Here is a 20,926-nt window from a genome sequence, read left to right on the forward strand (position 1 = left end):
AGGACGGCAATCTCAGGAAGAGGAGGCGCCGGATTAACACTAGAGAATCCCATTGGACGGGACCGCCCTGTAGGTGAGTCTAATATAAGGTTTTTTTTTCTACGTTATGCAGATCGGCTTGGGGACTTACATACAGCATTCTAGGGCATACAGGTGGTGGTCGTACTTTATATGGGGAAAACCAGGTGACAGATTCCCTTTTAGCAGGTTTTCATCTATGCGGCATGTACAAGTGAACTTCATTGTTTCAAAAGTGGGTTACCTGTCTAAGCCATGTTATTATAGTACCTTTTACACGGTTTACACAGATGCATCATGGGCTTTTCCTGCCCTATCAGTAAAATGAAAGGCTAAAATACAATGTGGAAGCTTAATCAGAAATGTTTTATTTACATTAAGAACAAGTTTAAAAGAAACAAATAAACGTTAGAGATTTCTGTGATAATGGTTAATTGTAGAAATATTGTATAAATAACATTTTACCATTATGTATAGAAATAATTCTAATTTTATAAAAGGTCATTTATGGGAGGATTGTGGGTAAGGTTTTTGGCTTTGCCCCGACCCCTCGGCCTGCCTCCGGTGTCTGATGTTTCAGCGTCCTGGAACGGAGATCATGATGCCTGCTTTAGATAGCAAATCAATAGCCTTGAAATACCCGGGAATAAGAGAAGGGGGTCTTTGGAGAAGTTGGTCTCAAATACAAGGCAGCGTGGAAAATTCTATTTTGTGGCTGTAGGCGACAACGTCTCAGACCCAAGCATTGTTGACTACTGAGAGCCACTCATCCCAGAACCAAAGGAGACAGCCATCCACCCTCAGAAACATCAGAGGTGGGAACACCGCGTCATACCGACGAGAATCTGGTAGATCCGTACCGGCGCTGGCGAGTTCGTTGATGCCAGGAGGGTGCTAGCCTAAAGGAAGGTCTCATCTTTTCCTGGCGGGCTGGAGAGTTGTCCTTTTGGCTGCTGTTCTACACTGAAAATTTCCAAAAGGACGAAAAAAAACTGGACTGTGCGTCTCTTGGGAGGAGGGCATTTGGCCCTCTGTTGCGGAAACAAAATACTCTTACCCCCCATGGCATTAGAAATCATCTTATCTAGCTCTTCGAAAAGGCGGGAGCCCTGGAAGGTGAGGCTGGTGGACTTTTTGGAAGCTGAATCCACGTTCCATGATTTCAGCTATGAGGCCATGTGAATGGTGGTGATGTTGCCGCCTGCCAGGGCTGAATATGAGGCTGCAGGGGGGGTACACACTCTTGTTATAAGGCCCCGTCACACTAAGCGATGCAGCAGCGATCCCGACAACGATACGACCTGTCAGGGATCGTTGCTGCATCGCTAATACATCGCTGGTGAGATGTCAAACAGGCAGGCTCACCAGCGATCAGGGGAGCAGCGATATCGTGGAAAGAATCGTTCCACGATGTCCTGCTCCCGTTACCAGCCTGCTGCTTAAGCAGGAGCAGGCTGGTAACTATGGTAAACATCGGGTTACTAAGTGCACGTGTTCCCCTAGTAACCCGCTGTTTACCATGGATACCACTCTGCTACCGTGCGCGGGAGCCTCCGCGCACCGTAGCAGAGTGGTATCCATGGTAAACAGCGGGTTACTAAGTGCGCGCGTGCCCCTAGTAACCCGATATTTACCATGGTTACCAGCCAGATCGTTGGTCCCGCTGGTCACACACAGCGATGTGTGCTGGCCAGCGGGAGGCCAACGACCAAAAAATGGTCCAGGACACTTTGCAGCGATCAGCGACCTCACAGCAGGGGCCTGATCGTTGCAAAGTGTCACACATAGCGACATCGCTGGTGAGGTCGCTGTTGCGTCACCAAAACCGTGACTCAGCAGCGATATCGCTATGTGAGACGGGGGCTATAGGCAGTGAGGTGCTCCTGGGGAGGTGACATTGTGGGCGGACTGCAGTCCTGGCAGAGGGAACAGGTCTGACCAGAAGGAAACCTTTTGTTACAGGAGAAACATGCAAAATGAGACTCCCTGGGGTTAGGTATAGAGAGAAGAGAAAGAAACAGATGCTAGAGGGGAGCTAGGCTGTGGATAAAGAGCTGCCCCCGGTGGCAGAGGTTACTCAGACACTGCATCCTGAAGACCTTGAGAGGCTGAAGGTGGCGGTGATCCGGCAAAACAAGGCAATGAGGCAGCAGAGTTCAAGTGAGCTGAGGCAGTGTTATAAACTGGCGACAGAAAGATGGCGCCGAGTAGAAGGAGGAGAAAGAGGCAGTAACAGGAAAAACACGTGCAGGGATCTTGCGCACCAGAATGCAAAGTGTGCACTGATAGGTGGAGGGCAGAAAGCGCCGGCGTGCGCGATTGTTTAAGCTGCTAGGGGTGTGGCCCGGCCACCGGAGAAAGGCTAGACTGAAAGCTGGATTTTTTAAAAGAGGGGCCGCAGGAGCCTCTGGAAAAAGTGGAGGTGGCGAATCGAGCACCCTCACTGCCTGGTAGGATACATCTATAGTGAAGAACCTGAATCCTTCTTCACAAACCGATGATGAAGCTGGGCATGAGATAACCTGATCCTTCTGGATCTGGGGGGCGAGAGGGCAGAAGATTAGTGCCAAGGACAGTCTGCCAGGGAATCCCAAACACTCTTGTTGTGTTAGGGTCCTGCCTCGTAGACCACAGAGGATACAGTAGTGAAACAATTCCACTGTCGCCCTCACAAACAGTATCTGAAAGAAAAAGGGGAATCCTTAATATATATAAAAAAAAATCCTACGGGTACATACACATTGCGTTCTGTGCCCCAGTCGAGATATATGTAAGAAATCCCCAGCAAAACGGGGTCTGACGTATGCGGTGACGGGGCCCATAGACTACAATGGTGATGGCAGTGAGAACATGCACTTTTTTCAGGAGTGTATGCCTAGAGGAGGCGGACTCTCAGACACAGTAGACGTATGCCCGACGGCAACACAGAACGCAATGTGAAAACACCCTAGGGTAGAGATGGGCCTGGGTCCAGACTCATGTCTGCCTCCTACTGACACTAAGTTAAAACGGATTAGCTTCATGCCAGTTGATGATGAACCCTTCTGGGGAAGAGCTAAGTTTTTTTTTGCATAGTGTCAGCAACATACACTCATGGTTTTTTGTGTCCCCCAATGAAACATTAACCCACCACCCCAAATCCCAGAAGACTGCCCTCTACAAACATTATCCCCCCCCCTCCAGAGGCCCCAAAAGCGTGCACCATCATCCCGTCCCCCTTCCCCAGAGCCCCCACAAGCATGCACCATCACCCCGCCCCCCTTCCCCAGAGCCCCCACAGGCGTGCACCATCACCCCGCCCCCCTTCCCCAGAGCCCCCACAGGCGTGCACCATCACCCCGCCCCCCTTCCCCAGAGCCCCCACAGGCGTGCACCATCACCCCGCCCCCCTTCCCCAGAGCCCCCACAGGCGTGCACCATCACCCCGCCCCCCTTCCCCAGAGCCCCCACAGGCGTGCACCATCACCCCGCCCCCCTTCCCCAGAGCCCCCACAGGCGTGCACCATCACCCCACCCCCCTTCCCCAGAGCCCCCACAGGCGTGCACCATCACCCCCCCCTTCCCCAGAGCCCCCACAAACCCCCCAGAGCCCCCACAAACCCACAGCATCCCCCAGAGCCCCTAGCATGCCCCCACAAACCCACAGCATCCCCCCCCAGAGCCCACACAAACCCACAGCATGGCCCCCTCCAGAGCCCACACAAACCCGCAGCATGCCCCGCCCAGAGCCCACACAAACCCGCAGCATGCCCCCCCCAGAGCCCACACAAACCCGCAGCATGCCCCCCCCAGAGCCCACACAAACCCGCAGCATGCCCCCAGAGCATCCCCCCGAGCCCACAGGATGCCCCCAGAGCATCCCCACAGAGCCTGCAGCATGTCCCCAGAGCCCGCAGCATCCCCCACATAGCCGCCACCAGCCCCCACAGAGCCCCCAAGCATACATCCCACCCAGAGACGACACAAAATGCCCCCACAAACCCGCAGCATGCCCCCAGAGCCCCCAGGATGACCCCAGAGCATCCCCCCCGAGCCCGCAGGATGCCCCCAGAGCATCCCCCCCGAGCCCGCAGGATGCCCCCAGAGCATCCCCCCCGAGCCCGCAGGATGCCCCCAGAGCATCCCCCCGAGCCCGCAGGATGCCCCACATAGCCACCAAGCGTGCATCCCACCCAGAGCCCCCACAAACCCGCAGCATCCCCCAGGCCCACATCATGCCCCCACAAACTCACAGCGTCCCCCCCGAGCCCCCCACAAAGCCGCCACCACCAGCCCCCACAGAACCCCAAAGCGTACATCCCACCCAGAGCCCCCACAAGCCCGCAGCACTGACCTCCTCCTGCAGCTTCACGAGCAGCTTGTCCCGCAGTCCCTCTGCATGAGACTATGGCGTCTACTGTTAAACTAGAACACGCCCGTAATGCACAGTCAGGACACGCCCCCCGGAAATGACGTCATACCTGGAAGGAGCCCATACATTCTAGCATTTACCGATCGCTGTGTGTGAGGTGGGTGCAGGCGCCGGGGGCTGCGGGGTGAGAGGTAACTGGTGCTGCTGCCGGGGGCTGTGGTGAGAGCAGCAGACGTGTGACATCCGGGGGTCGCTGCGGACAGTGCTCGGGGGTCTCACAGTTGCTCCAGCTGGAGGCTACAACCGGGGGCTCCATGTGATCGGCAGCGGCCTGTGACCGGCAGGCCTGAGCCGGGCTGTGTATGCTGATGATATGTTTTGTGTTTGCAGGATTTTCTGGTTATGCCCAGCTCAGCCATGAAGAAAAAGGTAACCTGCTGTGCGAACTTAGCCCCCCCCCCCCCCGTGCCTTGCTTAGCCCCCCCCCCGTGCCTTGCTTAGCCCCCCCCCCCGTGCCTTGCTTAGCCCCCCCCCCCCGTGCCTTGCTTAGCCCCCCCCCGTGCCTTGCTTAGCCCCCCCCCGTGCCTTGCTTAGCCCCCCCCCCCCGTGCCTTGCTTAGCCCCCCCCCCCGTGCCTTGCTTAGCCCCCCCCCGTGCCTTGCTTAGCCCCCCCCGTGCCTTGCTTAGCCCCCCCCCGTGCCTTGCTTAGCCCCCCCCCCGTGCCTTGCTTAGCCCCCCCCCGTGCCTTGCTTAGCCCCCCCCCGTGCCTTGCTTAGCCCCCCCCGTGCCTTGCTTAGCCCCCCCCCCCGTGCCTTGCTTAGCCCCCCCCCGTGCCTTGCTTAGCCCCCCCCCCGTGCCTTGCTTAGCCCCCCCCCGTGCCTTGCTTAGCCCCCCCCCCGTGCCTTGCTTAGCCCCCCCCCCGTGCCTTGCTTAGCCCCCCCCCCCGTGCCTTGCTTAGCCCCCCCCCCGTGCCTTGCTTAGCCCCCCCCGTGCCTTGCTTAGCCCCCCCCCCGTGCCTTGCTTAGCCCCCCCCCCGTGCCTTGCTTAGCCCCCCCCCGTGCCTTGCTTAGCCCCCCCCCGTGCCTTGCTTAGCCCCCCCCCGTGCCTTGCTTAGCCCCCCCCCGTGCCTTGCTTAGCCCCCCCCCCGTGCCTTGCTTAGCCCCCCCCCCGTGCCTTGCTTAGCCCCCCCCCCGTGCCTTGCTTAGCCCCCCCCCCGTGCCTTGCTTAGCCCCCCCCCCGTGCCTTGCTTAGCCCCCCCCCGTGCCTTGCTTAGCCCCCCCCCCGTGCCTTGCTTAGCCCCCCCCCCGTGCCTTGCTTAGCCCCCCCCCCGTGCCTTGCTTAGCCCCCCCCCGTGCCTTGCTTAGCCCCCCCCCGTGCCTTGCTTAGCCCCCCCCCGTGCCTTGCTTAGCCCCCCCCCGTGCCTTGCTTAGCCCCCCCCCGTGCCTTGCTTAGCCCCCCCCCGTGCCTTGCTTAGCCCCCCCCCCGTGCCTTGCTTAGCCCCCCCCCCGTGCCTTGCTTAGCCCCCCCCCCGTGCCTTGCTTAGCCCCCCCCCGTGCCTTGCTTAGCCCCCCCCCGTGCCTTGCTTAGCCCCCCCCGTGCCTTGCTTAGCCCCCCCCGTGCCTTGCTTAGCCCCCCCCGTGCCTTGCTTAGCCCCCCCCGTGCCTTGCTTAGCCCCCCCCCGTGCCTTGCTTAGCCCCCCCCCGTGCCTTGCTTAGCCCCCCCCGTGCCTTGCTTAGCCCCCCCCCGTGCCTTGCTTAGCCCCCCCCCGTGCCTTGCTTAGCCCCCCCCCGTGCCTTGCTTAGCCCCCCCCCCGTGCCTTGCTTAGCCCCCCCCCGTGCCTTGCTTAGCCCCCCCCCGTGCCTTGCTTAGCCCCCCCCCGTGCCTTGCTTAGCCCCCCCCCGTGCCTTGCTTAGCCCCCCCCCGTGCCTTGCTTAGCCCCCCCCCGTGCCTTGCTTAGCCCCCCCCGTGCCTTGCTTAGCCCCCCCCCGTGCCTTGCTTAGCCCCCCCCCGTGCCTTGCTTAGCCCCCCCCCGTGCCTTGCTTAGCCCCCCCCCGTGCCTTGCTTAGCCCCCCCCCGTGCCTTGCTTAGCCCCCCCCCGTGCCTTGCTTAGCCCCCCCCCGTGCCTTGCTTAGCCCCCCCCGTGCCTTGCTTAGCCCCCCCCCGTGCCTTGCTTAGCCCCCCCCCGTGCCTTGCTTAGCCCCCCCCCGTGCCTTGCTTAGCCCCCCCCCCCCTCTCCCGCCTTGCTTGGCCCCCCCCCCTCCCGCCTTGCTTGGCCCCCCCCCCCCCCCTCCACCAGGTGCCTCTGCAGACAAGCCCCTCCACCAGGTGCCTCTGCAGACAAGCCCCTCCACCAGGTGCCTCTGCAGACAAGCCCCTCCACCAGGTGCCTCTGCAGACAAGCCCCTCCACCAGGTGCCTCTGCAGACAAGCCCCTCCACCAGGTGCCTCTGCAGACAAGCCCCTCCACCAGGTGCCTCTGCAGACAAGCCCCTCCACCAGGTGCCTCTGCAGACAAGCCCCTCCACCAGGTGCCTCTGCAGACAAGCCCCTCCACCAGGTGCCTCTGCAGACAAGCCCCTCCACCAGGTGCCTCTGCAGGGCCACTCCTCACCTCGGCTGAACGCTTCACGGTCTGACCTTCTCTCTCTTTGTTTCCCGCCAGGTGCTACTGATGGGGAAGAGCGGCTCTGGGAAGACCAGCATGAGATCCATCATCTTTGCAAACTACATTGCCCGAGACACGCGGCGCCTGGGAGCCACCAGTAAGGCCGATCTGTGACTGCCGCTCATCCCGCTGCAGTGATCTCCTGGTGACTCTGTTTTTTTCCTCGCAGTTGATGTGGAACACTCTCATGTCAGGTTTTTGGGGAACCTGGTGCTGAATCTCTGGGACTGTGGAGGGTGAGTCGCTGTAAGCAAGTTCTTGACTGTGTGTTAAAGTGCACTTTGTATATAGCGTCCGATATGTGGACAGCGCGGTATAGAGGAGAGGAGCAGAATGACAGACAGGACTGTGGGAGGAGATCCAGTATAACATGTACTTTATCCATAGCAATCCCTGCTGTTGTATGTAAGGATGTAAGGAGTCCAGTGGGCGGGGCTACTAGTGACTGACAGCCCTGCCTGCACAGCCATGCAGGGAACACTGTCACTCACTAGTAGGACTTCTCCGCTGCTCACGTTGTGTTCGGTATTATTCAGTGAGCTCAGCAGCTCTGAGGGGAGTGTTGCGTCTATACTGAGCTCACTGATTCTGTCGACATGATTGTCGCAGCCAATACCTAACACCAGGAGCAGCGAAAGAGACTTAGATCACACTTTGACTCCACTCGTCACATGACGGACAGACCGGATTATACCTGGATTACTTTGGTGTCACCACAATATGGGCACAGACACTTTCTCTCCTGTAACATAATCTCATTAAATCCGCAGTCAGGACACCTTCATGGAGAATTACTTCACCAGCCAGCGGGACAACATCTTCCGCAATGTTGAGGTCCTGATCTACGTCTTTGATGTGGAGAGCAGGGAGCTGGAGAAGGACATGCATTACTATCAGTCCTGCTTAGAGGCCATTCTGCAGAACTCTCCAGATGCCAAGGTGTTCTGCCTGGTTCACAAGATGGACCTGGTGCAAGAAGACCAGAGAGACCTGGTACGTACGATGGGGATGTGGATGTATAGAGTAGACTTGTAGGGAAGACCTGTGGTGGAGGAGCGGAAGTAGAAGATAGGACCTCAGTGTAGTTTTGGTAGTGTTGTTTTTTATGGGGTTTTTGGTCATTTTTTAGGCAAATATTGAGCTCTGACCTGCTTTTGTTTAAATTTGAGATTTTTGTCTTACGAGTGTCTCTTCCAGTAATATAGGCTGAATGTGAGGTCTGTGCACATTCAGGTTTCTGATGTCCTCACTTTTACCAGCACAGCTTCTATCCTCCACTTATGTCTTCGTGTGCTTTCCTCCCTTTTTTATAATTATTTTCTGTGCCCTTAAAATACTTTCTCACCTCTCCAGCTATGGAAATCTGATGTGGAGGTGTACATTTCCTTTAAAGCATTATACAAGACATTAAAGGGAACCTGTCACCTTGGAAAACCCATTTTACCTGCAGATTAATAGCGTTACAATGCTGCCTGGTCGCCATACCGAACTTATCTTCTCCCAGGAGCCGCCAGCTTTCAGTTATGTGGTTGTGCAAGGAGCAGCTCCTGTCACTGTGAGCGACACTGTAAGCACGCCCAGACAGTGTGATTGGCAGCTCGCTAGTTATCTGCGCTGCTATCAATCAAAGTGGCAGGACGTAGTATAGTGAGCGATTGGCTGTGACCACTCCAGGTACGTCTGACTGAAAGCCTGCCGCTCCCGGGGGCAAATAAAGTTCATTTTCTCCCAGTATCCGCATTTTCATGAAGGTGGCCGGTCTGCACTGATTAACCCCGTATCTGCAGGTAAATATCATTTTCCAAAGTGTCAGGTTCAATCCTTAGCCCCTTGTTCATGTTAAATATATGAATCTGGATGTCGTTCCTCGCCTGCCATTGCTGGACATTACGTGCTGCTTGGGTTTCGTCAGCTGCTGTGATATACCGAATCTAGAAACAGTCATTGCTTCTAGTAGTTTCCAGAATAATTGCAAAGCGGTGGAACCATCCAGACTGAGCGAGCAGGGAGCTTGGTTGTTGATCTGCTTTCAGCACCGCTCTGACCTCCACTCCTCTCCTGGCCCTGGTGTGGGGGCCTCTGACCTCTGCTCCCCTCCTGCCTCCGGGGGTGGGGGCCTCTGACCTCTGCTCCTCCTCTGCCCCCCCTGGAGTGGGGGCCTCTGACCTCCGCTCCCCTCCTGCCTCCTGGGGTGGGGGCCTCTGACCTCCGCTCCCCTCCTGCCTCCTGGGGTGGGGGCCTCTGACCTCTGCTCCTCCTCTGCCCCCCCTGGGGTGGGGGCCTCTGACCTCCGCTCCCCTCCTGCCTCCCGGGGTCGGGGCCTCTGACCTCCGCTTCCCTCCTGCCTTCGGGGGTGGGGGCCTCTGACCTCTGCTCCTCCTCTGCCCCCCCTGGAGTGGGGGCCTCTGACCTCCGCTCCCCTCCTGCCTCCTGGGGTGGGGGCCTCTGACCTCCGCTCCCCTCCTGCCTCCTGGGGTGGGGGCCTCTGACCTCCGCTCCCCTCCTGCCTCCTGGGGTGGGGGCCTCTGACCTCCGCTCCCCTCCTGCCTCCTGGGGTGGGGGCCTCTGACCTCCGCTCCCCTCCTGCCTCCTGGGGTGGGGGCCTCTGACCTCCGCTCCCCTCCTGCCTCCCCCTGGGGTGGGGGCCTCTGACCTCCGCTCCTCCTCTGCCCCCCCTGGGGTGGGGGCCTCTGACCTCCACTCCCCTCCTGCCTCCGGGGGTGGGGGCCTCTGACCTCCACTCCCCTCCTGCCTCCGGGGGTGGGGGCCTCTGACCTCCGCTCCTCCTCTGCCCCCCCTGGGGTGGGGGCCTCTGACCTCCGCTCCCCTCCTGCCTCCGGGGGTGGGGGCCTCTGACCTCCGCTCCCCTCCTGCCTCCTGGGGTGGGGGCCTCTGACCTCCGCTCCCCTCCTGCCTCCTGGGGTGGGGGCCTCTGACCTCCGCTCCCCTCCTGCCTCCTGGGGTGGGGGCCTCTGACCTCTGCTCCTCCTCTGCCCCCCCTGGAGTGGGGGCCTCTGACCTCCGCTCCTCCTCTGCCCCCCCCTGGGGTGGGGGCCTCTGACCTCCGCTCCCCTCCTGCCTCCCGGGGTGGGGGCCTCTGACCTCCGCTCCCCTCCTGCCTCCGGGGGTGGGGGCCTCTGACCTCCGCTCCCCTCCTGCCTCCGGGGGTGGGGGCCTCGGACCTCCGCTCCCCTCCTGCCTCCTGGGGTGGGGGCCTCTGACCTCCGCTCCCCTCCTGCCTCCTGGGGTGGGGGCCTCTGACCTCCGCTCCCCTCCTGCCTCCTGGAGTGGGGGCCTCTGACCTCCGCTCCCCTCCTGCCTCCGGGGGTGGGGGCCTCTGACCTCCGCTCCCCTCCTGCCTCCCGGGGTGGGGGCCTCTGACCTCCGCTCCCCTCCTGCCTCCCGGGGTGGGGGCCTCTGACCTCCGCTCCCCTCCTGCCTCCCGGGGTGGGGGCCTCTGACCTCCGCTCCCCTCCTGCCTCCCGGGGTGGGGGCCTCTGACCTCCGCTCCCCTCCTGCCTCCCGGGGTGGGGGCCTCTGACCTCCGCTCCCCTCCTGCCTCCCGGGGTGGGGGCCTCTGACCTCCGCTCCCCTCCTGCCTCCGGGGGTGGGGGCCTCTGACCTCCGCTCCCCTCCTGCCTCCTGGGGTGGGGGCCTCTGACCTCCGCTCCTCCTTACTTTGTAGCCAGCTATCAGTGATGACCAAGCCCAGGGGTTTTCTAGCTGTCACATTGTATTTTCTTGTTTGCTGACCTTGTAGATCTCTTCTTTAGATCTTTAAAGAACGAGAGGAGGATTTGCGTCGCCTCTCCCGACCCCTGGACTGTGCTTGTTTTCGGACATCTATTTGGGATGAGACCTTGTACAAGGTAGATGACGCTCACGCTCTCTCGTAGGGGGCAGAGGTGTTGGTATCTCTTGCTGTCTGCCATTGTCCCCTGGTCTGTGCTCTCTCTCTTCAGGCCTGGTCCAGTATCGTTTACCAGCTCATTCCTAATGTCCAGCAGCTGGAATCCAACTTGCGGAGTTTCGCCCAGATTATCGAGGCTGACGAAGTTCTGTTATTTGAGAGGGCAACGTTTTTGGTAAGTGTTCCTCGCCCACTCTGGTAACCTTTAGCGATGTTGGAACTTATTGATTTTGTTTTTTCCTCTCCAGGTTATTTCTCATTATCAGTGTAAGGAGCAGAGGGACATTCACCGGTTTGAGAAGATCAGTAATATTATAAAGCAGTTTAAGCTCAGCTGCAGGTGAGACTGGAATGGTGCTGGTTAACCCCTTCCTTCCACGGACATTTTTAGTTTTTGCACTTTTCGTGTTTTTTTTTGTTGTTGTTTTTTTTCTTCCCTCCCTTCTCCAAAGAGTCAGAACTTTGTTTTTCCCGGCTGAGTTGTAGTTTTTGATGATATTAATTTTACTAAACAATATATGGGGGAAAAAAAAGTCCATATGGGGGAAAAATGCAGTCCTGACATTTTGGTGGTTTTCAAGGTTTCATTTTTACCGGGCTCATTGTGTGGTTAAAACGACCTGGCATCATGGCTTTCCAGGTCCATACTATTGTGGCAATACCAAACGTTTTACTATAATTTATTTTGCAGCTTTCTTTTTCTCTCAGTTCTGCACGAGGACTTGTTTTTTGGTGTTCTTTTGTATCATTCGAGGGTACGTACACTGCTGTGATCACATTTTATTTTTAGGACGGTGCTGCGACTGAAATAAAGGCAAATCTGGTCGGTTTTTACATTTACTTTACAGGTTTTTAGTTTTATGTATTAATTGATCAGTAATACCAAATATGTTTATTTTTAAGAAGGGGGGGGAAAGGTGGGGGGATTCTCACTTATTTCATATTTGTGTTTTTACTTTTAATCCTTTTATGCAACTTTAACCAGTGATTGTTGGATTGTTTTGTTTCCTGCACCACTACAGCTTTGCGGTATATAGGGAAAATGCACTCTGCAGTCCTGCCACTGCCTAGGCTTAACAGGTGGACCAAGATGGCGCCATGGGGAACATGATTGGGGGGGAGGACCTTCATAACCAAGTGAGCCACTGCACACACACATTGGGACGTCTGCATTGTCAGTCAATCCATTGAAGTGCTGTCGTCAGTGACTGACTGTGGCATTAGCATGGTTATACGTCATTGCTCAGAGCTTGCTCTGGTTGCTGCTGTTACAGACAGATGACGGCTGTATAACACAGCTGGCGTCTACCAGGTATGGTGCAGACTCCACTCCTGAGCGAGCTCTATACATGTGGGCTCATTATTGTCCTACGGCAGAGAGGGCTTAAAGGGGTTGTTGACAGTGACGCCAGTGCTGATTGGGGGCAGTGCTCATGTGACATGACATAACGTCACGTGAGTCCCGGTGACGCCAGTGGCGACACCGCTGGAATAACGCCGGAACAGGAGGTGAGTATAAGTATTTTTATTTTAATGGGGGCCAAACATTTAGAGTGAGAAGGGGCTGTCCTAGTAGTGCACAAACCCATTGAATGTTGTATCTGACTTTACAGTTAATTTCAGCCCATTTTCGTTTGTAAATTTCTATCAATACGTAAAGTCCTGGTGATGATTTAGATGTTTTTTTCATGTTCTTCATTTCTTTTTCTCCACAGTAAGCTGGCGGCGTCTTTTCAGAGCATGGAGGTTCGGAATTCCAACTTTGCAGCTTTCATTGATATTTTCACATCCAACACCTATGTAATGGTCGTTATGTCTGACCCATCAATCCGTAAGTGTTACTTGTGAACCCTTCTGCTATTAGACCTGGTGTGTACCGTATAGACCCTGCACAGACTGCGCACATGCTGGCTTATATCCCCAGGTACAGCTGAGCAGGCCATCATTGTAGATGCATTTCCTACATATAGATTGTTTACTGCCCGGCAAACAATGATGAGTAACCACATTATATACGGTCGTCTATAGGAGTCCTTAAGGTTTGGAAATGTCGAATATTTGTCTATCAATGGCCATATATACTGATTATGATCACTGACATCCAGTCTGGCTTTTACCCCAGTACTGAATATGCATATTCTCATCATGTGCCCTCACCACTGCCTGTGTGCTGCTAGACAGATGTGTGCCAAGATTTGCCAATGAAAAGTCATAATGAAAGGGAAACTGACAGCAGATAAATGACTGATCCGCAGACAGCGGCTGTGACCTCGGCCAGGAATATTTCACCCTTTTAATGCCGCTGCATATCAGGGTCAAACATACCTGGCTGAGATCACACAGCCGGTGCCTGATACTTGCTCCCCACGGATCGGGCATGTGTCAGCCCCAGGTTCCCTTTACAAACAATGCCTTGGGATTAATAATTAAAGAAAAATGTCATGTAAAAAAAAAATTAAAATGCACACTTTTTTTTTTTGCATGACTTTACAAATGCCTGCATTTTTGTGTATCTACTATATGGCTTATAGTTATTAGTTTTAATAAGAGACTGTATCTGCAGGATGGGAGCCCTGTTGTCATGTGGGGCATTCTAACATATTTGTGTTTTCTTTATTTTCTCTCGCTCTCCCTCCTTCTCTTTTCTCTCGCTCTCCCTCCTTCTCTTCCTCTTTTCTCTCCCTCCTCCTCCTCCTCCCTCCTCCCTCCTCCCTCCTCCCTCCTCCCTCCTCCCTCCTCCCTCCTCCCTCCTCCCTCCTCCCTCCTCCCTCCTCCCTCCTCCCTCCTCCCTCCTCCCTCCTCCTCCCTCCTTCTTCTCCTCCTCCCTCGTTCTTCTTCTCCTCCTCCCTCGTTCTTCTTCTCCTCCTCCCTCGTTCTTCTTCTCCTCCTCCCTCGTTCTTCTTCTCCTCCTCCCTCGTTCTTCTTCTCCTCCTCCCTCGTTCTTCTTCTCCTCCTCCCTCGTTCTTCTTCTCCTCCTCCTCGTTCTTCTTCTCCTCCTCCCTCGTTCTTCTTCTCCTCCTCCCTCGTTCTTCTTCTCCTCCTCCCTCGTTCTTCTTCTCCTCCTCCCTCGTTCTTCTTCTCCTCCTCCCTCGTTCTTCTCCTCCTCCTCCCTCGTTCTTCTTCTCCTCCTCCTCCCTCGTTCTTCTTCTCCTCCTCCTCCCTCGTTCTTCTTCTCCTCCTCCTCCTCCCTCGTTCTTCTTTCTCCTCCTCCCCTCCCTCGTTCTTCTTCTCCTCCTCCTCCTCCCTCGTTCTTCTTCTCCTCCTCCTCCCTCGTTCTTCTCCTCCTCCTCCTCCCTCTTCTCCTCCTCCTCCTCCCTCGTTCTTCTTCTCCTCCTCCTCCTCCTCCCTCGTTCTTCTTCTCCTCCTCCTCCTCCTCCCTCGTTCTTCTTCTCCTCCTCCTCCTCCTCCCTCGTTCTTCTTCTCCTCCCTCCCTCGTTCTTCTTCTCCTCCTCCTCCCTCGTTCTTCTTCTCCTCCTCCTCCTCCCTCGTTCTTCTTCTTCTCCTCCTCCTCCTCCCTCGTTCTTCTTCTCCTCCTCCTCCTCCTCCCTCGTTCTTCTTCTTCTCCTCCTCCTCCTCCTCCCTCGTTCTTCTTCTCCTCCTCCTCCTCCTCCCTCTTCTTCTCCTCCTCCTCCTCCTCCCTCGTTCTTCTTCTCCTCCTCCTCCTCCCTCGTTCTTCTTCTCCTCCTCCTCCTCCCTCGTTCTTCTTCTCCTCCTCCTCCCTCGTTCTTCTTCTCCTCCTCCTCCCTCTTCTTCTTCTCCTCCTCCTCCCTCGTTCTTCTCCTCCTCCTCCCTCGTTCTTCTTCTCCTCCTCCTCCCTCGTTCTTCTTCTCCTCCTCCTCCCTCGTTCTTCTCTCCTCCTCCTCCTCCCTCGTTCTTCTTCTCCTCCTCCTCCTCCCTCGTTCTTCTTCTCCTCCTCCTCCTCCCTCGTTCTTCTTCTCCTCCTCCTCCTCCCTCGTTCTTCTTCTCCTCCTCCTCCTCCCTCGTTCTTCTTCTCCTCCTCCTCCTCCCTCGTTCTTCTTCTCCTCCTCCTCCTCCCTCGTTCTTCTTCTCCTCCTCCTCCTCCCTCGTTCTTCTTCTCCTCCTCCTCCTCCCTCGTTCTTCTTCTCCTCCTCCTCCTCCCTCGTTCTTCTTCTCCTCCTCCTCCTCCCTCGTTCTTCTTCTCCTCCTCCTCCTCCTCCCTCTTCTTCTTCTCCTCCTCCTCCTCCTCCTCCTCCCTCCTCCCTCGTTCTTCTTCTCCTCCCTCCTCCTCCCTCGTTCTTCTTCTCCTCCTCCTCCTCGTTCTTCTTCTCCTCCTCCTCCCTCGTTCTTCTTCTCCTCCTCCTCCCTCGTTCTTCTTCTCCTCCTCCTCCCTCGTTCTTCTCTCTCCTCCTCCTCCCTCGTTCTTCTTCTCCTCCTCCTCCTCCTCCTCCCTCGTTCTTCTTCTCCTCCTCCTCCTCCCTCGTTCTTCTTCTCCTCCTCCTCCTCCCTCGTTCTTCTTCTCCTCCTCCTCCTCCCTCGTTCTTCTTCTCCTCCTCCTCCTCCCTCGTTCTTCTTCTCCTCCTCCTCCTCCCTCGTTCTTCTTCTCCTCCTCCTCCTCCCTCGTTCTTCTTCTCCTCCTCCTCCTCCCTCGTTCTTCTCCTCCTCCTCCTCCCTCGTTCTTCTTCTCCTCCTCCTCCTCCTCCCTCGTTCTTCTTCTCCTCCTCCTCCTCCCTCGTTCTTCTTCTCCTCCTCCTCCTCCCTCGTTCTTCTTCTCTCCTCCTCCTCCCTCGTTCTTCTTCTCCTCCTCCTCCTCCCTCGTTCTTCTTCTTCTCCTCCTCCTCCCTCGTTCTTCTTCTCCTCCTCCTCCCTCGTTCTTCTTCTCCTCCTCCTCCTCCTCCTCCCTCGTTCTTCTTCTCCTCCTCCTCCTCCCTCGTTCTTCTTCTCCTCCTCCTCCTCCCCTCGTTCTTCTTCTCCTCCTCCTCCTCCCTCGTTCTTCTTCTTCCTCCTCCTCCTCCCTCGTTCTTCTTCTCCTCCTCCTCCTCCCTCGTTCTTCTTCTCCTCCTCCTCCTCCCTCGTTCTTCTTCTCCTCCTCCTCCTCCCTCGTTCTTCTTCTCCTCCTCCTCCTCCCTCGTTCTTCTTCTCCTCCTCCTCCTCCCTCTTCTTCTTCTCCTCCTCCTCCTCCTCCTCCCTCGTTCTTCTTCTCCTCCTCCTCCTCCCTCGTTCTTCTTCTCCTCCTCCTCCTCCCTCGTTCTTCTTCTCCTCCTCCTCCTCCTCCCTCGTTCTTCTTCTCCTCCTCCTCCTCCTCCCTCGTTCTTCTTCTCCTCCTCCTCCTCCCTCGTTCTTCTTCTCCTCCTCCTCCTCCTCGTTCTTCTTCTCCTCCTCCTCCCTCGTTCTTCTTCTCCTCCTCCTCCTCCCTCGTTCTTCTTCTCCTCCTCCTCCTCCCTCGTTCTTCTTCTCCTCCTCCTCCTCCTCCTCCCTCGTTCTTCCTTCTCCTCCTCCTCCTCCCTCGTTCTCTTCTCCTCCTCCTCCTCCTCCTCCTCGTTCTTCTTCTCCTCCTCCTCCTCCCTCGTTCTTCTTCTCCTCCTCCTCCTCCCTCGTTCTTCTTCTCCTCCTCCTCCTCCTCCTCCTCCCTCGTTCTTCTTCTTCTCCTCCTCCTCCCTCGTTCTTCTTCTTCTCCTCCTCCTCCCTCGTTCTTCTTCTTCTCCTCCTCCTCCTCGTTCTTCTTCTTCTCCTCCTCCTCCCTCGTTCTTCTTCTTCTCCTCCTCCTCCCTCGTTCTTCTTCTTCTCCTCCTCCTCCCTCGTTCTTCTTCTTCTCCTCCTCCTCCCTCGTTCTTCTTCTTCTCCTCCTCCTCCCTCGTTCTTTCTTCTCCTCCTCCTCCTCCTCCTCCCTCTTCTTCTTCTCCTCCTCCTCCTCCCTCGTTCTTCTTCTTCTCCTCCTCCTCCTCCCTCGTTCTTCTTCTTCTCCTCCTCCTCCCTCGTTCTTCTTCTTCTCCTCCTCCTCCCTCGTTCTTCTTCTTCTCCTCCTCCTCCCTCGTTCTTCTTCTTCTCCTCCTCCTCCCTCTCTTCTTCTTCTCCTCCTCCTCCCTCGTTCTTCTTTTTCTCCTCCTCCTCCTCGTTCTTCTTCCTCCTCCTCCTCCCTCGTTCTTCTTCTCCTCCTCCTCCTCGTTCTTCTTCTCCTCCTCCTCCTCCCTCGTTCTTCTTCTCCTCCTCCTCCTCCCTCTTCTCTCTCTCCTCCTCCTCCCTCCCTTCTTTCTTCTCCTCCTCCTCCTCCCTCGTTCTTCTTCTCCTCCTCCTCCTCCCTCGTTCTTCTTCTCCTCCTCCTCCTCCCTCGTTCTTCTTCTCCTCCTCCTCCTCCCTCGTTCTTCTTCTCCTCCTCCTCCTCCCTCGTTCTTCTTCTCTCCTCCTCCTCCCTCGTTCTTCTTCTCCTCCTCCTCCTCCCTCGTTCTTCTTCTCCTCCTCCTCCTCCCTCGTTCTTCTTCTCCTCCTCCTCCTCCCTCGTTCTTCTTCTCCTCCTCCTCCTCCCTCGTTCTTCTCCCTCCTCCTCCTCCCCTCGTTCTTCTTCTCCTCCTCCTCCTCCCTCGTTCTTCTTCCTCCTCCTCCTCCTCCCTCGTTCTTCTTCTCCTCCTCCTCCTCCCTCGTTCTTCTTCTCCTCCTCCTCCTCCCTCGTTCTTCTTCTCCTCCTCCTCCTCCCTCGTTCTTCTTCTCCTCCTCCTCCTCCCTCGTTCTTCTTCTCCTCCCTCCTCCCTCGTTCTTCTTCTCCTCTTCCTCCTCCCTCGTTCTTCTTCTTCCTCCTCCTCCTCCCTCGTTCTTCTTCTCTCTCCTCCTCCCTCGTTCTTCTTCTCCTCCTCCTCCTCCCTCGTTCTTCTTCTCCTCCTCCTCCTCCTCCCTCGTTCTTCTTCTCCTCCTCCTCCTCCCTCGTTCTTCTTCTCTTCCTCCTCCTCCTCCCTCGTTCTTCTTCTCCTCCTCCTCCTCCTCCCTCGTTCTTCTTCTCCTCCTCCTCCTCCTCCCTCGTTCTTCTTCTCCTCCTCCTCCTCCTCCCTCGTTCTTCTTCTCCTCCTCCTCCTCCCTCCCTCGTTCTTCTTCTCCTCCTCCTCCTCCTCCCTCGTTCTTCTTCTCCTCCTCCTCCTCCTCCCTCGTTCTTCTTCTCCTCCTCCTCCTCCCTCGTTCTTCTTCTCCTCCTCCTCCTCCTCCCTCGTTCTTCTCCTCCTCCTCCTCCCTCGTTCTTCTCCTCCTCCTCCCTCGTCTTCTTCTCCTCCTCCTCCCTCGTTCTTCTTCTCCTCCTCCTCCCTCGTTCTTCTTCCTCCTCCTCCTCCCTCGTTCTTCTTCTCCTCCTCCTCCCTCGTTCTTCTTCTCCTCCTCCTCCTCCCTCGTTCTTCTTCTCCTCCTCCTCCTCCTCCCTCGTTCTTCTTCTCCTCCTCCTCCTCCTCCCTCGTTCTTCTTCTTCTCCTCCTCCTCCTCCCTCGTTCTTCTTCTTCTCCTCCTCCTCCCTCGTTCTTCTTCTTCTCCTCCTCCTCCTCCTCCGTTCTTCTTCTTCCTCCTCCTCCCTCCCTCCTTCCCCTCCTTCCTCCTCCTTCTCCTCCTCCTCCTCCTCCCCTCCTCCTCCTCCTCCTCCTCCTCCTCCTCCTCCTCCTCCCTCTCGCTCAGCCTCCGCAGCGACTTTGATAAATATACGTAATGCCAGGAAGCACTTTGAGAAGCTGGAGCGTGTGGACGGTCCCTAAACACAGCCTTCTCATGCGCTGAGGCACCCGTCAGGTCCGGCACCGGTTATGGAGAACCCTCTTAATTAAAGCTTCCCATTTTATTTAGTGTAATGTCTATTTCATCTAAATCCTAATTGATTCATTTTGCATTGAGAAATCTATCCGGAGGGTGACAGTAATGGGGGCCGTGAGTCCAGCGCCTCTCAGACAACGTCATTACCAGGCTGGCGCGTGTCTGCACATTAACCACGTGTGCACCGACGTGTTACATTATAGGAGGTCACTTTTTAAGGCAAAGGCTGAAATGTTTTGCAGCGTTCAGAGAGTGGACGGTCTTAACAGTCGCACCTTGGTCTCCTCACTTGGTCTCCATGTGTCATGAAGATGAAGCTTTTTTTCTAAAAAAAAAAAAAAAATAATAATTACTCTAAAGTCCTTCACAAGATAACGACCATTTTTGGTTATTTATCTATTAGAGTTGACATAAAATCTGATCAGTTTCTTGAATTCAATGTATTTTTATGCTTTGAAATAAAAATATTTATGCTTAAAACTCTTATTATCATCATCATTATTATTATTATTTATATATGTATAATTTTTTTTTTCCCAAGAATTATCCTATCATATATATATTTTAACCCCTTCCTGACATTAGACCTATACTTACGCCCTATTTTCGATATAGTCCCTGCAAGTAGACATTAGTTACGTCCAAGTGATCACTCCCCCCAAGATCTTGTGCCCGACCGCTGGAGCGCGGGTTAACTTACTTATAGCCATAGAATCATAGAATGGTAGAGTTGGAGGGGACCTCCTGGGTCATCTGGTCCAACCCCCTGCTCAAAGCAGAATTCACTAGATCATCTCAGACAGATGTCTGTCCAGCCTCTGTTTGAAGACGTCCATTGAAGGGGAACTCACCACCTCTCGTGGCAGCCTGTTCCACTCATTAATCACCCTAACTGTCAAAAAGTGTCTTCTAATATCTAATCTGTGTCTCCTCCCATTTAGTTTCATCCCATTGCTTCTAGTCTTTCCTTGTGCAAATGAGAATAAAGATGATCCTTCTACAGTGTGACAGCCCTTGACATATTTGTAGACAGCTATTAAGTCTCCTCTCAGTCTTCTTTTTTGCAAGCTAAACATTCCCAAATCCTGCAACCGTTCCTCATAGGACATGGTTTGCAGACCGGTCACCATTCTGGTCGCTCTTCTCTGAACTTGCTCCATACTCCTGCAGCAGCACCCCTAGCTGTCTAAGCCTCTAAATGCTGTGATCAGTAGCGATCATGGCATTTAGAAGGCTGCAAAAGGGAGGAGTCCGCCCTTCCCATATTTCGACACAAACACAGGTTGCTGATGGTTGAAAACTGACTTTGGTAGGAGGGACAAATTTAGAAATACGTCACCAAATTTGCTCTTCCAGGCCACTGCTTGTGCTCAGGATGACACGTCTAGCAAGTTTCTTTGAAGGGCCAACCAGGGGTTGGAGTAAGAAATGATGTGAATGCAGAATATTACCTATACAGGCATACTATCAGTGTGGAAATTGACTTTCCTGTACATCTTTCAGTGCGCCAAGTGAAAATTCAGAAGCAGAATAATGTTAAAATTGCAAGCAGCACTCACTTCCTCAGAATGTATGGTCCAAGAATAGAAGGAACAAGGTGAAGAGGAAGACCTGCAACCCGATGGCTTGGTTCTATCAAGATAACGGTGAAGAACCTTGATGGACCCATCTAGGCTTGCACAAGATCGATCTACCAACAGAGCGTTCATCTATCAAGTCACCATGGTTCAAGATCGAGCTGAAGGCAGTTAAAAAATATATATATATACAGTGGTGTGAAAAAGTGTTTGCCCCCTTCCTGATTTCTTATTCTTTTGCATGTTTGTCATACGTAAATGTTTCAGATCACAAAACAAATTTAATTATTAGACAAAGATAACACAAGAAAACACACAATGCAGTTTTCCCCTCCCCCATGACAGCACACCTTGAGAGAGGATCCGCCCCACCAAGGACAGGAAACCGTCTGAAATAAAAGGGCGGTACCTCTCCCTCGCTTCAGTTGGTTTCCTGTCCTTGATGGGGAACCTGTCTGGAAGAAAGAAGACTTACCTGGGGCTGTCCCGGTGTGGAAGAGCGGGCACTGGCCTGTGCACCGGGTTCAGTATCCCAGAAGCGCCGTCCGCAGCTTCCCCTGGGGTCTCTGCGCCGAGCGGGGCGCACGCGGTGAGGCAGGCTCTGTCCTCCCGGAGACCGCGGCGCCGTCCTCCCCCTGCAGTGTGGAACGCTTCCGGGTGGTCGCGCCTGAC

The 20,926-nt window shown here is 55.5% G+C and overlaps 1 protein-coding gene and 1 long non-coding RNA gene across 2 annotated transcripts; one reads left to right on the forward strand and one right to left on the reverse strand.

The window, feature by feature from the left end:
* Positions 1-365: 365 nt before the first annotated feature.
* LOC141154113 (uncharacterized) lies at positions 366-4,448 on the reverse strand. Its single transcript, XR_012247396.1, has 2 exons — positions 4,352-4,448; positions 366-2,699 (listed from the first exon to the last, which is right to left on the reverse strand). It is a non-coding gene; the product is annotated as an uncharacterized lncRNA (long non-coding RNA).
* On the forward strand, positions 4,424-19,157 carry LOC141154112 (ras-related GTP-binding protein A). Its single transcript, XM_073639581.1, has 10 exons — positions 4,424-4,526; positions 4,760-4,798; positions 7,031-7,130; positions 7,203-7,269; positions 7,804-8,026; positions 10,807-10,902; positions 10,996-11,118; positions 11,192-11,283; positions 12,659-12,774; positions 18,546-19,157. The coding sequence occupies exons 2-10, from the start codon at positions 4,772-4,774 to the stop codon at positions 18,620-18,622; spliced, it is 921 nt and encodes a 306-aa protein (XP_073495682.1). The 5' UTR covers positions 4,424-4,526; positions 4,760-4,771; the 3' UTR covers positions 18,623-19,157.
* Positions 19,158-20,926: the final 1,769 nt, after the last annotated feature.

The sequence above is a fragment of the Phyllobates terribilis genome, unplaced genomic scaffold (assembly GCF_046119375.1).
Source record: "Phyllobates terribilis strain yellow unplaced genomic scaffold, ASM4611937v1 Scaffold_7__3_contigs__length_470593459, whole genome shotgun sequence".
NCBI lineage: Eukaryota > Metazoa > Chordata > Amphibia > Anura > Dendrobatidae > Phyllobates > Phyllobates terribilis.

Coding starts and splice junctions, on each gene's coding strand:
- LOC141154112 (XM_073639581.1), top strand. CDS start 4,772: ATGCCCAGCTCAGCCATGAAGAAAAAG. Junction 4,799..7,030: donor GCTCAGCCATGAAGAAAAAG/GTAACCTGCTGT, acceptor GTTTCCCGCCAG/GTGCTACTGATGGGGAAGAG. Junction 12,775..18,545: donor TATGTCTGACCCATCAATCC/GTAAGTGTTACT, acceptor CCTCTCGCTCAG/CCTCCGCAGCGACTTTGATA.